The sequence below is a fragment of the Pogoniulus pusillus genome, chromosome 34 (genome assembly GCF_015220805.1).
Source record: "Pogoniulus pusillus isolate bPogPus1 chromosome 34, bPogPus1.pri, whole genome shotgun sequence".
NCBI classification, from domain to species: Eukaryota; Metazoa; Chordata; class Aves; order Piciformes; family Lybiidae; genus Pogoniulus; species Pogoniulus pusillus.
The window spans coordinates 14,141,217-14,157,630 of NC_087297.1; the positions used below are offsets into that span (position 1 = coordinate 14,141,217).

Consider the following 16,414-nt stretch of genomic DNA (forward strand, 5'->3'; position numbering starts at 1 on the left):
GGTTTCTTCCCTTTTCTCTGACTTGGGGTCTTCAGAGCTGGCTGAAGTTCTTCTCATGTCATACAGTCTGGTTTGCTCAGCTCTTCTTGGACTCCCACTTAGGAAATTGGAGTTTAAATGGGGAGGGGGAGCCCTAAAACTTGCTTATAGCTATGTATGTAAACCAGAGTCCCCAGACTTGCTTTAGCTTTCTGAGCTGTGCTGAAATCCTTGAAGCATGAGAAACTTGCTAGTTCTCAAGATGCTCCTGCTGGGGGCAGGGTGCAGATGGAGCCTCGACGCTCATTTTAAGTAGTGCTTTGTCTCACCACCGTTTTAGTGAGGCTTTGATGTCCTGTCTCTGCTGCCGTTGTGAATGACTCCCAGGTTTTCCACCTGGCTGTCGGTGCTTTACTCCTGTCCATCCCTGTGTGGGTACACAGCGTTGTGCTGTTGGACTGGACTGCAGGAGAGGGAAACCTTGATCCCCCTTTGCCCAAAGCCTACCAAAAGAGAGTCACAGAATTGTTTAGGCTGGAAGATCATCGAGTCCAGCCCTACTGCCAGGGCTGGGTAATACACACCTGTGGAACCTATCCAGGGATGGGGACTCCACCACTGCCTTGGGCAGCCTGGGCCAGGCCTTGACAGCCCTTCAGGGGGACAGATTTTTCTTCATGTCCAACGTGAACTTCCCCTGGAGCAACTTGAGGCTGCTTTCTCTTGTCCTGTTCCATGGGAAAAGGGACTGTCCCCACCTGGCTCCAGCCTCCCTTCAGGGAGCTGTAGAGCGAGAAGGCTAACAGACATTGTCACCTCGGTGCTCCACTTTAGTTGTCACTGAAGTTGTTTAATCTTGTTTTAATTTCAAACAGGGGGCTGGGGAAGTCTCAGAAGCCAGTCAGAGTACAGAGCTAGCACAGCTCCAGATTCATGTGAGTGAGTGTCCTGTCCTCACCTCCATGGACAGCTCTGCAGGCTGAGCATGGCTGAGGGCATTGTACATCCACCTACTGGAACTGCCACTCTTGGCCACTGCAGTAACAGCTCCATGCAAGCTGACCTTCCTGTCTGATTACTTCCCAGCAGGGATTTAGGGATTACATCCCTGAAAGGATGTGAATGTTTCCCTTAATACTTGAAATGCAGCTCTTAATTGAACTGGAATTGCAATGCAAACTGTTGATAGCTGCCAGGCTGTGTGGCAGTCCTTGGGATGCCTTAGCAGTTTGTTCACAAGTTAAAGGTTCTTTTTCCATGCCAGTGATTGCTGATGTGAGTAATGAAGACAGGATGATGCTGGTTTACCCTTCACTGCACACCAGAGCTCTCTATCTCACATCCCTTGTGTGTCTTCCCATACTGCTGAAGAGCAGCTGGGTCTCAGGCCTTGGGGGAGGGTGGAGATGCTGAGGGGTTTCTCTCTGTTCTAACATTAGGGGTGAGTTATCTGTGGTTGTATCTGAGTGCCTGCTGGCAGCAGGAATGGTGCAGCTTTCCCACTGCCACACAGCCCCTGGAGAAGTGTGTGGGACTGTTCTTGTCAAAACCTGACTTGTGCATCTGCTGGCAGGTTTGCCTGAGGGGGATCAGAACCTGAGGGCCTCACCCGTGTAGCAAAGGCTGCACAGGTCAGCCCACTGTGGTTGCTCACTGGGCAGTGCCCTTTTAGTCCTTCTGGCTTTCTAGCTTGTCAGATAATGTCAGGGAGAGAGACATTTGTTCTCTCACCTCACTTGAGTGGTTTAAGCTTGTGATTTTCACATGCAGAAGCAGTCTTGTTCTGGACCAGCTGTGAACTGGTCTCTAACTCCTGTTTAGTTCCTACCCCCCTGCGTTTGACAATCCCATTTTGACTGAGCATCCTACTAAAGCTCTCTCTTTCTTTTCCAGATTTTATCAAACAGAGAAGAGCAGGACTGAATGAATTCATTCAGAATTTAGTTAGACAGCCAGAGCTATGCAACCAGTAAGTTCTTGTGCTTCTATTTCCTAAGGACTGTTGAAAAGCTGTAAGATGTCACAGGCAGAATTGCAAGTGAAGTGCTTTTAACCAGAAATGAATTTTACCTGTTTGGTGCTCTGATGTTTAATAAATGCCCTTTAACATGCAAAAATCTGCAGCCTGCTGAGCAGCCTTTAATTCACAGTGCAGTGCCAAAGCTTCCAATTTGATAGCAATTTCTGTCTTATTTTTCTTTTAACAACTTTGGGCTTTTTTTTCCCAGGGTGAGCTTTTACTCTCTGTGATGAAAGATCAGATGAATAATTACATCATCTCTGCACCAATTTTTTAGGACTTTGGCTGTTGGGGTTTTGTAGTAAAGTCTGCTAGAGCCTACTTGAGGAGCACTGAAGCTCAGAGGTTGTGGTGCCTGAGCCTCCAGAACCAGTTCAGGTCCTTGCTTCTTAGACAGTTTTACTTTCATGTGCTAAATTTGATACCAGGCGAAGTAAGTTCTGTGAAGTTGGTACAAGGAATGCCCAGGGGGTTGTGCATTCCCACAGAGCTTGAAGGAAGTCCTTCCACTGAGTAGTTCAGGCATTAAACCTGAACTGTGTGGTGGTGTCAAGTCCTGCCTGGGAAAGCTGCTCCACTGTGGTTTGTGGTGGTGTCCTTGTACCTGGGTGGGAAGGCACCACCTGAACATCTGTCCTGGAAAGCACAAATGGCAGCTTCAGTGTGAGCAGGGTGGAAATGTTAACTTTGTGCTCTGAAACATGCAGCACTCTGTGTCTTTTTTATCTTGTTTCTATTTTTTCTCCTCTTATTTTCCCTTTTTAGTCCTTCAGTGGTCTTTGTTCTTGGGTCTGGCATAGTTCAGTATAATGTCAAAGCCAAACCTCTCTGCTCAGTCATAAAGCTGATGTGTGTTGGAGTGATAGAACTTGCTCTCATGGTTAGAATGCCAAAGGAGTGTTAGAAAGGCCAGAGGTGTGACAACAGGTCCTCCCTTCCTGTCCTGGATTAGAGCTGGGAGCTTGTGAGCACTGAGGCCTCTCAGCTCCTCAGATTGGGTTGCTTGCCCCCTCCAGTGTGGGGCTTGAATGCATTTAATTGTCAGAACATATCCAGAGAATCTGTTTGAATCCAAGTGTCTAACAGAGGAGGAATTAAAGATGTAAGATTGTTATTTTTAAATACTCCAAAGTGGCTCTTTAATGAGAAGGAGAACATTTGCATAACACTTGAAGAGCTGGAGAATGACAGCCTCTGAGGGAGAGGAGTTATCAGCTCTGAGTGAGAAGTGGGGCTCTGGGCTCAATCCCTGGGAGGAATTCAGACTGAGTGGATTCTTCTGCTTTCAGAGTCTGAGGAGCGTAGAAATGGAGGTGAAGCCTCTGGGCTGTAAGGTGATGCAGCCCCTGCAGGGACAAGCAAACCTTGTGTGGCACCAGTGGTGCTCTTTTGTACCCTGTGGGGCTTGGAGCCCTTGGTCCCTGTAAGACTGACAGCAGTGGTTTAATCCTCCTTGGAGTGGTGGAGAAGAGAGAGGTGCTGGACACCATGACTGAAATGAGGAGTGGCTTAAACCTCCAGGTTCAGTCCCTGGCAACTTTGTGCTTCAAGATCTGTGGGACTGTTTGGGCCTGTTCATATCTGAGTGTGTCCAAACTCTTTGTGGGGCTTCAGAGGAGTGTCCCAGAAGGAGCAGTGCCTAGGTGGAGCTTAACACCCCTGCCTGAATTTCAGAGCTAATCCATAAACTAAACTTAGGCAACCACAAAAATCACACAAACCCCACTTGTGCTGGGCTCGAGCATCCCTTCTGAAGCTGTGGTCTTGATCATTTTCATACCTGAGCTTATTTCAGGAGTAGCTTCAGTGTGCTTTGAGAGACATGGAGTTAGCCCATGTGAGCTGCGCAGCCCACAAGTCCTGCCAGGCATTTTGCTGCAGTCCTGGCTGAGAAAAGGGTGCACCAAACTTCTTCTTTTTCAGCACTGCTTTTGTTGCAGTGCTTTTAAAGTGACAAATGTGCCCAGTCTACCATTGATCAGTTCCACTTCTGGCTGCCATGCAGTGAGTTTGAATGCCCTGCAACTGCACAGCCTCCTTTTACTGGCAGCTGATTGTCTGCAGTTATTTTTTTCCTGCTGTGGATTGAGTTGTGGACAAAGTTACTATAGTAACTGTTTGAGATGTATTACAACATGCCCTACTTAATCAGCCAGTTGTCCAGAATAATTAATGCTGAAAGGTAATTAAGGTCTGGTTCTGTTGTTCTGACTAGTGAAAAGCATTAGCCATAACTCTTTGTTCTGGATGTTATGACACCCAAAGGTTGTTAAATGTAAATGGTTGGCTCATGAGCCAGCGTCACTGCGGTGCTCAGACCAGAGGGATTTCTGTCTTCCTGGGGCTCAGGATACAAGGCAGACCCTGAAAGAGATCAGAATTTGGGGTTCACAGAGGATGGGAAGAATGAAACTGGGGTGATGGTGGGAAATTGTGCCGAGAGTCCTGTTGCTGTGCTTTAGACCTGAAAGGGAGAGAGGGTGACTGAAACATCTGAAGGAGAGGCCAGGAGTAGAGAACGGAACTGATGCAGAGGGGCAGCCTGAGGAGGTGCAGGGCATGAGTGAGGGTCAGCAGTGAAACACAGGAGCTGGAGAAATGTCAGAAATGGCTCATCTCTCCCTTCTGATCCTCACTTTACAGCAGGATGGAAGGGGAAATGGATTGAAATGAGCAGAGCAGGTACAGCAGCTGCTTCTGTAATCCCCTCTCTTCTACATGTGCTGGGGCAAGAGCTGTGTGGGGAGTCAGTGCTGCACTTGTGCTGAGCAGCTCAGGAGGAGACCTTCTCCGAGCACTTCATCTCTGCCATGTGGGTGACATGTCTTCATCTTGCCCTTGTCCTGTCAGGACCCAGCCAGAACACATCCTAAATACGAGATCACCATCTTCTGCCTGAGGTGGAAGGTGCCTCAGGTGGGGACAGAAACGTTGCTGCCCTCTATGGCTTGGGTCATGCATCTCTCCTGATGATGCAGACTGTATTTGGTTCTGTCTTGTGCTGCACTACCTCATTAATACTGGAAAGCAAAAGAGTTTGAAACTCTTGAGTTTGCTGAAACAAAGTTGGTCTCCTAGTGGTTGCTAGCTAATTATTAGCAGAAAGCATGAATTCTAATTGCCTGCTAATGCAGTTCTGCAGAGCATTTCCTTAGGAAGCCCTCACCTACATACACTTGAGCACATCAGAGTGTTGCAAGTAGAAAGCGTTCTGTCCTGTGTGTGAGCCACTCGGCAGCTGAGTTATGTTGCTATTAAAGCATTTCTTGCACACAGCCCTTAAGGACCTGAACTTGAATAGAAAGCTCTGTGGTAACTCATCCGAACACTTCTGCCTAATCCTCTGCTTCCTGTGGTTGTGGCTGGAAAGCCCGGAGTTGATGGGGGTGCTAATGAGGTTTGCTGTGTTTCTAGCCCAGATGTCAGAGCGTTTCTTCAGATGGACAACCCCAAACACCAGTCGGATCCATCTGAAGATGAAGATGAAAGGAGCGGTCGGAAGGTAACAAAAGTCTTCCAAATTCCAGCTGCTTGAGGGCAGTCTTTGGTGCAGTATTTACTGAAAGTTCCTGCTTGGTTTCACAGTAAATCTTCTCCATGCCCCTTTGAACAGCTCTGTTCTGCTGTGGGCTGTAAGAGGTGAACTGCAGAGGGGTAAAAACCTCCCAGAGAGGTTGTGGAGTCTCCTTCTCTGGCCACTTCCAAGGCCTGTCTGGATGTGTTCCTGCGTGACCTCAGCTAGGTTGTATGGTCCTGCTCTGGCAGGGGTGTTGGACTCGATATCTCTTTGGGTCCCTTCCAGCCCCTGACATCCTGTGAGCCTGTGAAAAGTGACTGTTGACTTCTGTCCTGTGTCTTCCCCACATGCTCCTTGGGTTGAAGAAACAGCCTCAGTCAGAGCTTGGCTGCCACAGTTTTTGCAGTCCTTTCAAAGAGCCTCACTAAGAACATCTGGAAAGGAGCAGGAGAGACTGAATGTTTAATTGTCTCCTCGTTTGCTTGTGTGGTGCTGAAGTTGGGGTTTTTACCAAGGGGAAGAAACACAATTCTCTCAGGGGGGGAAATGCAGCCCTTCTGAAAGGCACTCAGGAGCAAGGATGGATTTGATTTCATTTCACTCACCACACCCTGTGAGGTCTGAAGCCATTTTGTCACGAAAGCCACTACATGGCTAGATGGATTCCCTGGAAATTGACTTCCAGCCTCCAGAACCAGTGGTGTGTGAGAAAGGGGAGCACTCGCAGGCAGGCAGAGGTGCCACATTTAAGTCTGTTTCTCTGTGGCTTATTTGTTGGTGGGCAAATGTGAACTCAGTGCCTCTTAACTCAGCCTCTGGTAAGAACTTCAGAGCTGTCGTTTTGGTTTGTGACCCACAGCAGATTGAGTGACTCTGGAAGTTCCAAAATATCAAAGACTGACATCTTTGGCAGTGAAAGTATTAAACAGCACTGTGAGCTTACAGCAAAATTCTAAACTAAACCACCAATTTCCTCCTTCTTTGAAAGGTATTTTCAGTAATGGGGAATGCTCTAAATCTCCTGTGTAAAATTGATGTTATGTCATGCCCCAACAAAATCCAAGGTAGGAGGAGAGCTAATGTGTGGTGGACCAGTCTTTGTGGTAGAAAATTCTCTTTCCTGTAGTTCCTGCACATGGTAAAGCTGAGCAATGAGGAACAAAAGCAAGGCTTAAAGAAGGAACAGAAACCTTTTCTGCAGTAGCTCTTTCCAGCCTGGCCAGTGCTACTGTGTGGGTGGCTCTCACCAGCGAACAGTAGCATCCATTCTCTGCTGCTGCAGGAGTGCTGGCTCTCTGCTGCCTGCTGGCCTGGCCCCAGCTAACCTGTGCTTGAGTGCAGCCTCTCCTCTGATCAAACCCAGCACCCCCCCGGAACAGATAACTGCTTTTACTAATCTGAGAGAAAGTGGAGGCAATTCCCTGGGTGACAGTGGCTTCCTCCTCTCCCTCTCATTTACAAGCTCTGGCTGGGTGTGTGCTGGTGGGATTTGTGTCCTTGCAGGAACTGAGTTGTTGCCAACCTTTTCTGTCCTGCCATTAAAGCTGAACTGTTTCTCTCCGGGTGGGGAGAGAGCTCCCTGGTTGTTTGTCACAAGCACCATGGCGTTTGCTAATCGCTCCTGCGAACACTGTGAGTGTTCTGCTGAGGGCCTGGAGAAATCAGAGTAAAAGGCAGGAAATGTATTCACAGAATGGCTGAGCTTGGAAGGGACCTTAGAGGTCATCTGCTCTACCTGTTCCTAGAGCAGATACAGCAAGGGCTAAGTCACGGGCGAAGAGCAAGTTGCTGGATGAAATGATCTCACATTTGTATCCCTCATCCTGTCCTCTGTGTCTGGACACAGTTATGTTATCCCTTTTGCCCTCCAGCCTGGTGGGTGCAGAAATGATCTGTGAGGAGGTGATGATGGGCAGACACTTGGGCTTGCAGAGTTCCCACTCTGGGTGCTAAATCCCTTTGAAAATCTGAGGTCACAAATTGGACTTGACAAGCTGAGAGGTCTCTTTGGGCCAGAAGGATTCTGTAAGTGTAGAGAGATGGGCAGAGCAAATCAGAGTATTTGATACTAATAGTGGCTGAAATAGAAGAAATTATAATGAAAAAGTACTGAAAATAAACTTCTTCATCTCTCCCAGCAGTTAAACTCTACCTCACAGAATATCAACTTGGGACCGTCTGGAAATCCTCAGTAGGTTTGAAATAGATTGAATTAAAATGTAATTCAATTTCATGGTTTGGGCTCTTTAATTACATTTCACTGGGAGGAATTCTAAACCCCGGGAAGTTAGCCCGAGTGTAATTGTCAGCAGCATGAGGAAGTCTTTGGATATCAGCCTTTATTTGTTGATTAGCACTGCCTGGCAGGAGGCAAAACCTTGACTCCTGGGCTAAATGGATGACTCTTTTAAAAGCTATTTTCCCTTTTGACCTCCAGATGTTGTTAGTTTGCTCTCCTTTTCCTTAAAGACAGCCCAGCAAAGATGACCTCTCTGTCTCGGGAGTGGTCCCACAAGTGCTAGGAGCAAGAGGAGTTTCTGAACACAAGCTCGGCTCAGTGCTCGGCAGAGGAGCAGTTTGGCTGCCGACCCTGCAGACCTGCTCTCTGCAGTCGGAGCCTGTTCCCTGCCGCTGCTGCGCGCAGCCCTGCACACATCTGCTTCCCTCACCTGGGAGGCGATTGCTGCTCCGGGTCCTTGCCTCGCGGGTTTGTCCTGGGCTAACAGGGGAAGTGTTCAGGCGATGGCAGCACAAAGAGTGCTTCCCTCCGGGGCAGGCTGCTGGAGCTGCTGTTTGGGAATCTGGAAACGTGGAAAACTGCTGACAAAAATATCTGACTTGTGGTTAGGAAAAAGGAAGGGAATCCTGGGGAACACTGAGAGGACAGCTGGTGTGGGAAGTGGAAAAACTGATAGTGCACGTTAAGAGACAGGTGTTGGGGCCTTCTTGCTGCAGTTTAACAGGGGGGAAGGATGAGAGAAGAGATAACAGACTTGGCCCTTCCTTCCCTCCTGTGTGCCCTCTGGAAATGAGAAATTAGCTCCAGGAGAAGTCATGGGGAAATGGAGGCTTAAAAATGGCAAGGAAGCAGACTATGGAGAACAAAAAAATCACTCTTGCTCCTCCTTTACATCTTCAGCTTACAAAACAAACTCAAAGGAAAAAGGACCTGTGGAGTGGGGACAGGTCAGTAGGCCAGGTGCTGAGTGGGGCAAGGACTAAGGAGGGTGCTAGCAGGCAGCTCGGGCTGGAAAGGTTGGCACTTCTGCCCAGTGACCATCTCCTTCCTGAATGCCTTCCAGTGCTAAACCAACAGACTTCGATTTCCTGAAGGTGATTGGGAAGGGCAGCTTTGGCAAGGTGAGCTCTCACTGCTGCGTGCTGCCCTGCTGTGCTGGGCCAGAGGCAGTGGAGGTGGTGTCAGTGGAGGGTGGCATATCAGGTGTCCTGTGGGCTCCCTGTGGCTGCCATGCCATGGCTGCCCTGCTGTGGCAGTTGTTGGCTGCCTCAGTCACTGGTTGGGAATAAGGAGAGGGAACATTGGCCTTGTGGAGAGCCACAGGGCTCCTCTGTCTCCCCTGGGAGGGAGGCAGCCCAGTGCCTGGGCAGCCGCTGGAGCACGAATTGTGTTTCCTGTGGCAGGGGCTGTTGTGCCAAACCCCTGATGCTGTGGAGCAGTGTGGGCAGTGGTGACTGAAATACTGACAGTCCACAGCCATGCAACAGAGAATCCCTCTCAAGGTCTTGCTAGCAGAAGGTGGGCTGCAGCAGCCAGGCTGCTTCGCTTCGCTTTGTGCGCCGCTTCACCTGATCTTGGTTCCCCAGGTTCTTCTCGCGAAGCGGAAACTGGATGGGAAGTACTACGCTGTCAAAGTGCTGCAGAAGAAGATTGTTCTTAATAGGAAAGAGGTGAAGAGAAATACTTTCTCCACCCCACTTCCTTCCCTTTTCCCCCTTGGGTAAAGCCATTCCTACTGACTTGCTGATCTGCTTCCCTGCAGCAAAAGCACATCATGGCGGAGCGCAACGTGCTGCTGAAGAACGTCAAGCATCCCTTCCTGGTGGGCTTGCACTACTCCTTCCAGACCACAGAGAAGCTTTACTTTGTCCTGGACTTTGTTAATGGGGGAGAGGTATGCGGTGCTGTTTGGGCCTGTTCTGCTCATTCTAGGTGGGAGGGATGAAATGACCCTTTCCAGCAGCTGTGGTGAGCTGTGGCAGGTGTGTGCAGAACACAGGCATGTGCAGAAATGGAGGTGACTTGTGTGACAGTAGGTTAGATCCTGCTAGGAAGCTGTCTTGTGGGGTTTAGTCTCACCAGCTTCATAGCTTAGTGATTTTTCGCTGCTTCCTTTTGACTAGCCTTGGCTTTAGGGGAAGGTCCTGGAGTGTTTGAGTTACCTTTCCACTTCTGAGCTGCCAAAGAGAAAGGATAAGGGAGTAAAGGAAGGGCAAAGCCATGCAGCAAACCCACTTCTATTTCATGCTCAGTCTTTAAACAACTAAGTGGAGAGCTGAATAAATTAAGATGTAATTTTAATAGTCACAAGCCATGAACCTGACCCTTGTGTGCAATGTTCTCGTTTCCTCTCTGCACGGTTCCAGCTGTTCTTTCACTTGCAAAGGGAGCGTTCCTTTCCTGAGCACAGAGCCAGATTCTACGCTGCTGAAATAGCCAGTGCCCTGGGCTACCTGCACTCCATCAACATTGTCTACAGGTGAGCCTGGAGCCTCTCCTTGCCCTGCAGAAGTCCAAAACAGGGCACATCCCTGAGTCAGGCCCACCTGGGGAAGTCCTCTGACAGGAAATGTGTACATTTGCTGCCAGAATGTGAAGCTGTCAGCTGAATCCAAGCCCCCCTGTTAGTGACTGCTGGTTTAAGTTGATGCAATTGCTTTTTCTTTCAACAGGGACTTGAAACCAGAGAACATCCTCCTGGACTCCCTAGTGAGTGTGCGGCGTTGCCCTTGGGGTCCTGCCTCCCTTCCCCCAGTGCTGCCCTGAGGCGTGCTCCGTGCTGAGCACCTTCTGGGTGTGAAATGCCTCTCTCTGCCAAACAGGGCCACGTTGTGTTGACAGACTTTGGACTCTGCAAGGAAGGGATTGCAAGTTCCGACACCACCGCCACTTTCTGCGGGACACCAGAAGTGCGTTGGCAGCCCTCGTGGGGCGCTTTGGCTCGTAATGAATGGCTGTTGGCTGTCGCTGATACTGCTGTGGCTGGGAGGGCAAACCCTGTGCCTTCTGCTGCTGTGAGGGTCGGACAAGAGTGTCAATCCAGCAGCTCGCAGCTCAAGCCCTCACTGAGGTTTACAGTGAGACTCAGTGCAGGTCCTGCAGTTGCTCTGTGGCAAGACCCTTGGGCAGAATTTACGTCTTGTGTTTTCCTCTACTGGCAGAGGGGCAGTTGGCAGCCAGCTTGCTGGGAGCTGTTGCCTCTGCAGCAGTGCAGCAACCTACTGGAAATGGGAAAGAAGTTTCACAACAGAGGTGGCAAAGTAGTTAAGCAAAACAATGGTGTGGGAAGTGTTTGGTGGCTTTGAAGGACAAGGTAGACTCTTAGCAGTCTGTGCTGTGAAGCAGCTTCTCCTGAGGGTGTTCACTGTGATGTGACTGCAGCCCAGGTTTTGCTCCTGTTAGCCCAATGCCCTAAAAGACTAATTTCTTTCTTTCTTTCTTTCTGTCTTGGTTTTAGTATCTTGCACCAGAAGTCATTAAGAAGCAGCCCTATGACAACACAGTAGACTGGTGGTGCCTGGGTGCAGTTCTGTATGAAATGCTTTATGGGCTGGTATGTAACTGATGTGGGGGGGGCAGGAGGGACCTCTCTCTGCTCTCCTCCTCTATGTGGAGTAACCCTGGAGTGTTGTTCAAGATGCTGAAGTGCTCCACTCAAGTGTGTGGACAGTTTGCCTTGTGCCCAGCACAGCAGCTGCTGTTCTGACTTGGATTTGGCCTTGCCTCTTGATGTCCAAGATTGGCTTTGCACTGAACTGCTGCATGTAGCTCTGATGAAGACCTGTAGTCATCACTGAGGGGACTTGAGAGCAAACTGAATCAACAGTGATAATGCCCAATAAAAACCCAACTTAGAAATAGTATTTTGCCAAACACTGGAAAAAGTACAATTTAAAGACCATCTCCCAGGTTTTTCCCTCACTTTTCTACTTCTTGCTGGGGCACTAGAAGGAAAAATGTTCCTCTGCTGCCTCTGGTCACCTGCAGTTACTGCAGTAGGGACCTGTTGTGTTGGTGCTCTTGAGCTTTGTCCCCTCCCGGGAGGAGGCAGGTTTGGTTTTCCACTCTCAGGTTCTTTTAGGCAAGTTCAATGGGAGCTTTGAATCTGGATGGCATCTGTGGCTCCTTAGGAGTGTTGGGAAGGCCCGAGGTGGGTGGGGAAGCTATCGTGTGTGCAGCTCCGGCAGTGCCGATGGCTACATTAGAAGGTGGCAGAGCACAGAAGAGCCAGCTGGCTTCTGCCCTGTCAGCACTTTATCCTTAGCAGTGGTTTCCTGACCACACGTGAAGCTAAATGCTGCAGACTCAAGTGTGGCTTTCCTTTTCCAGCCTCCTTTCTACTGCCGGGACATTGCTGAGATGTATGAGAACATTCTTCACAAGCCCCTGGTCCTGCGGCCAGGGATCAGCCTCACAGCCTGGGCCATCCTGGAGGAGCTCCTGGAGAAGGATCGGCAGAGCAGGCTTGGAGCAAGGGAGGATTTCGTACGTGGTGCCCTCGCTTAGCCACAGGGACAGCACCCAGCTGATGTGCACAGATCCCACAGCTGGAGACAGAGAGCACTGCTGTATCTGTCTCTCTTTTCCTCTATTTCTTTGAGACACCAGTGTGGTCAGTCCCTGAAAGCTGGGATGGGAGAGGTGGTGGCTGTGGGCTATGAATGGTTAGAGCCTGGCTGCTGCTGTACCTGCCAGTGAAGGAGACAACTCCTGGTGTGGTAGTCACTAAGGTGTAGCAAGGTAGGTTTCACTGTTCATGGTGAAACTGGGAGATGATCACCAGAAAAGGCTGTTTTCTGGCCATGCCAGTTTCACTGCCTGCATGAAAAGCAGTCCTTAGATAAAGAGGAACAGCAGCACCATGAAAATGGCACATTTGGGGGTTCTCTGAGCCTTAAAATGATGGCAGACCTTTGGCTGAATAGATTTGTTGCTACACCAGAGAATAATCTGCTTTACAGAAGCTAACAAAACTTGAAGGCAGGAGCAGAGATACCACCAGAAAACATGCTACCTCTGTGCTGGGCTTCAGAGTGGCTGCTTTTAAGGTTCAGAAGTAGAAAATATCTTAAAAGGAAACTAGTTTGTAGGGGCAGGCAAACAAATGAATGCCTGTTTTTGCAGCAGTAATATTTGAGAGCAATACAATTGACAGCAGTAGAGCCTGTACTGCACAGCAGACACTGAGTCCAGAACCTGAGGGGGTTGGCTTCCTTCCATGTGTGCAGCCTGAAGCAGGATGGATTTCTGAAACCCCTACAATCTGTGTTCCTCTCTGCAGCTTGAAATTCAGAAGCATCCATTCTTTGAATCTCTCAGCTGGACTGACCTCCTTCAGAAGAAGATTCCACCACCATTTAATCCCAATGTGGTAGGTGCCTGGTGCTGTTCTAGTCCCTGCCTGCCGAGTTTCTGTGTTTGCAAAGACTGTTTGTATGGGAGTAGAGGGGCCTGGGAGCCTCCCGTGCTGGCTGGGCTTTGGAGCAGTCCCACTCCTGAGCAGTGATACCAGAGCTTTTTCTCACTGAAAGCTTGGTTTGACACATCACTGTTTCCTCTGCTCATTACTGTCAAAGGCCTGACAATTTCTGTGGGGTTTGAGGGCTGAAGATGAGCACACAGCCAGCCTCTGTGTTTGAAGGTTTGATGTCTCCCACTCCTTTGTAGTTACTGAGCCTCACTTGCAGCTTTTCTTTATCCTCCCATCCATTTAAATTGTGTCAAACTGTGACTGCTTGTCCAAAACTCAAGAGGAGGTGGAGAGGAAATCCTTCCTAAAGTCACATCAGAGTCACATCAGCTTTAGTCCAGTCCATGTCTGTTCAGTGAAGAGCAAACCTTCTCCGGCCTCTGTGACTCACAGAACATAGAATGGTTTAGGTAGGAAGGGATCTCAAAGCTCATCCAGTTCCAACTCCCTGCCATAGGCAGGGACACCTCCCACTAGAACAGGTCCCTCAAGGCCTCACTATCCCTCTGCTGTAGTTCTTAGGTGTGTTACTGGGAAGCTAATCTGTCACAGCAGTACTGGGGTACCACTGCTGGGATTCAATACTTGAACTATTAGTGACAGAAAAGGGAAGGGTTTTGTGTGGTTTGGCTTCTGGAGTGTGGTTTGGGGTTGTTTAGTTGTTTTGGGGTTTTTGTTTGGGCTGTATCTCAGTTTGGGGTAGTTTGGTTTTTTTGGTTGGGTTGTGGTTCTTGGTTCTTGAGTTGTTTTGGGTTCTTTTGTTTGGGCTGTGTCTCTGGGGTTGGCTTGGGGTTTTTGATTGGGTTGTGATTTGGGGGGGTTGGTTTGGTTGGTTTGGGGTTTTTTTGTTGTGTTGTGGTTTGGGGTTCTCAAGTTGTTTTGGGGGTTTTGGGTTGGTTGGCTTTTTTAGGGGCTGTGTATGTTAGTTCCTGCATCTCCCTGAAAGTCATTTGAAAAAAGGCTATTTCTGCCTATTCCTTAGGTTGGTCAGGTCATAACTGTGTGCAGCCTTTGGCCTGACCTTCAGCCTCAAAGCAGCAGGCAGGCTTTTAATAGCTGTTCTCAGGGATGCTGTGCAGTGCTGCCCTAAATTCTGGTGCTGGGTAGGAAGGAGCATCCTGAGGCAGAGAGCCTCAAGTGTTAAATGTGGCATCCAAAGGACAAGCAGCAGCTGATGGAGCTCTCTGGTTCTAGGTTGGACCAGATGATATTGGGAACTTTGATGCAGTGTTTACAGAAGAAATGGTCCCGTACTCGGTCTGTGTCTCCTCGGATTACAGCATCGTCAACGCCAGCGTGCTGGAGGCAGACGATGCCTTCGTTGGCTTCTCTTACGCCCCTCCTTCTGAGGACATCTTCTCCTAGGGACTGAGGAGGCAGCAGTGTCTGGGCAGCCTTGCGCTGAACTGCACCTTCCGGGCTGTGGACGCATCCCAGACTTAGCTTAACTAGTGCCTGGGTTTGGGTGTAGGTTTGAAACCTACGAACAAAGCTGCTCTGCTGTATCAGAGGAATTTGGGCATTCTGGATGGCTTCCCTTGGGGCTTGGACCGTTTGTTCCCGCTGCAGACAGTATTTTTTTAACCCTTTCAAAAGCATTCTGTAGGTATTTTTTAAGCAAAAGCACTGACTGTTCTCCTCAATCCCTTCAAGTTTACAGCCCTACCTATCTGAGATCTGGCTGGCACAAACAGCAGTCAATTTAGTAACCTTCCAGATGCTTTTGTACCTATTTGCAGTGACTTTGTGCTTGAATTGTAACTATGCAAACTGTCTTTTGTATATCCTGGTCTAAAAAAGGTCAGTGTTTTCCCTGTTCTGTCAGTTGGAGGCATATGTTGATTTACCTGCCAGCACTTAAATGAGAGGTCAGTAGGAGCTAAGGCTGAGGTTCTCAAAGGACTTCCACAGAAGGAAGAACTGGTCCCATCAAACTGGATTCTTGCTCTCGCTGAAGCACTGCTTGCTGAACTGGATGACCTGAGGGATGGGGCTTACTCCAGGCAAGGATGGAACAGATTAACCGGATCCATTTGATGACATTACTGATGGTGTGTTTGACTTTCCCTTCCTCCCTCAGCTAAACGCGTCTGTAGCTCAACCACAGTAAAAGGACTTTTGGTTACAACTCTGCTTTTCCAAAGAGATAATATGCAATAATCACTGTTGCTTTACACGGCTCTCTTGCTCTGACCGTTTTGGGGTAGCTGGTGAGGGGATCATGCCAAGTAGTCGGGCTTTTTCTCACAGATGTATAGCTTTGAAACACTAATCTGTCCCAAATGGATCGTTGGCTCAGCGCTCGCAGCTGCTTGTCTCGGTGCTCCAGTTTGCGCCGCTTTAAAGCCTCCACCTGGGGAAAGAAGCCCGCAGAGGAGGCTGCTGGTTTTACCGGGGGAGCCCTGGTGTGTCTCTCCTACGCTCCTGTGGACAGACTGCTCCAGCTGAGCAGTTTCTGTTGGAGGAAATCCTAGGTTAAACGATGCCAGCGCCGACTGCAGCTGCCGTGTGTAAAGGTCTCCTGCGGTAGTACTTTTGTAATGTATATATAAAACTTGTAAATAACAGCTTATTTTTGTCTGTTACTTCAGACTGCTCTGTGTGTTTTGTTCGTAAGTACGCTGCTAAATGCCTTGGGTTGAGAGGAGTCTGGTAAGAGACCGAGGAGTAGCCGTAACGTGTAAATCATCTCGTCTCTGCCAAAAGAAGAGCTGAGAGAAGTGCTGCCTGTAGTGCCCCAGGAGCAGCCGAAGCTGGAGAGCACTGGGGAGGAGTCTGTCAGCAGTCGGTGCTGCCCGGCGAGATGAGAGCTAGCTGTGGCGCCGTGCCGGCCGACCCTCGCCGTTCCGCCGCTGCCCTGTGCATCGCCTCGCTCGGATCAGGGCTTCCAGAGACCACGGACTCTGTCTCCACCCTCAGGCAGGACGCCTCACGCCGCTGCCTCTGCGCTCTTGCTCCGCACCTCGACTTGTGGTGGCTGGTTTCAGAGGGCACTGCCCCTTCGCCCAGCGCGGAACGGGAAAGTGGAAGCTGAAGCACTGCTTGTGGTAAAGCCTGGACAGGAGATGGTTGAAGAACCCACACAGGAGCCCCCTGCGCTGCTTCCTTCCTGTTTTGGCAGATCGGCAACAAAGAGAGGTAAAACGTGTCCTTTTGTGACTAACGCAGGCTTTCCCCATGTCTGCAGTG

General features: G+C 49.5%; 1 protein-coding gene across 4 annotated transcripts in view; it reads left to right on the forward strand.

The window, feature by feature from the left end:
• The window catches only part of SGK3 (serum/glucocorticoid regulated kinase family member 3), a 44,347-nt gene extending 28,537 nt beyond the window's left edge, over positions 1 to 15,810 (forward strand). For 3 of the 4 annotated variants that reach the window (XM_064170668.1, XM_064170666.1, XM_064170667.1), the window contains 13 exons: positions 1,873 to 1,948; positions 5,414 to 5,501; positions 7,655 to 7,707; positions 8,819 to 8,876; positions 9,342 to 9,425; positions 9,518 to 9,649; positions 10,122 to 10,234; positions 10,428 to 10,464; positions 10,578 to 10,664; positions 11,213 to 11,308; positions 12,085 to 12,240; positions 13,037 to 13,126; positions 14,420 to 15,810. In XM_064170668.1, the coding sequence (XP_064026738.1) occupies positions 1,873 to 1,948; positions 5,414 to 5,501; positions 7,655 to 7,707; positions 8,819 to 8,876; positions 9,342 to 9,425; positions 9,518 to 9,649; positions 10,122 to 10,234; positions 10,428 to 10,464; positions 10,578 to 10,664; positions 11,213 to 11,308; positions 12,085 to 12,240; positions 13,037 to 13,126; positions 14,420 to 14,590 (1,241 nt within the window). In that variant the 3' untranslated portion in view covers positions 14,591 to 15,810. The remainder of the gene's footprint in view (positions 1 to 1,872; positions 1,949 to 5,413; positions 5,502 to 7,654; positions 7,708 to 8,818; positions 8,877 to 9,341; positions 9,426 to 9,517; positions 9,650 to 10,121; positions 10,235 to 10,427; positions 10,465 to 10,577; positions 10,665 to 11,212; positions 11,309 to 12,084; positions 12,241 to 13,036; positions 13,127 to 14,419) is intronic. The other variant, XM_064170669.1, reaches the window with a different exon arrangement.
• The last annotated feature ends 604 nt before the right edge of the window (positions 15,811 to 16,414 follow it).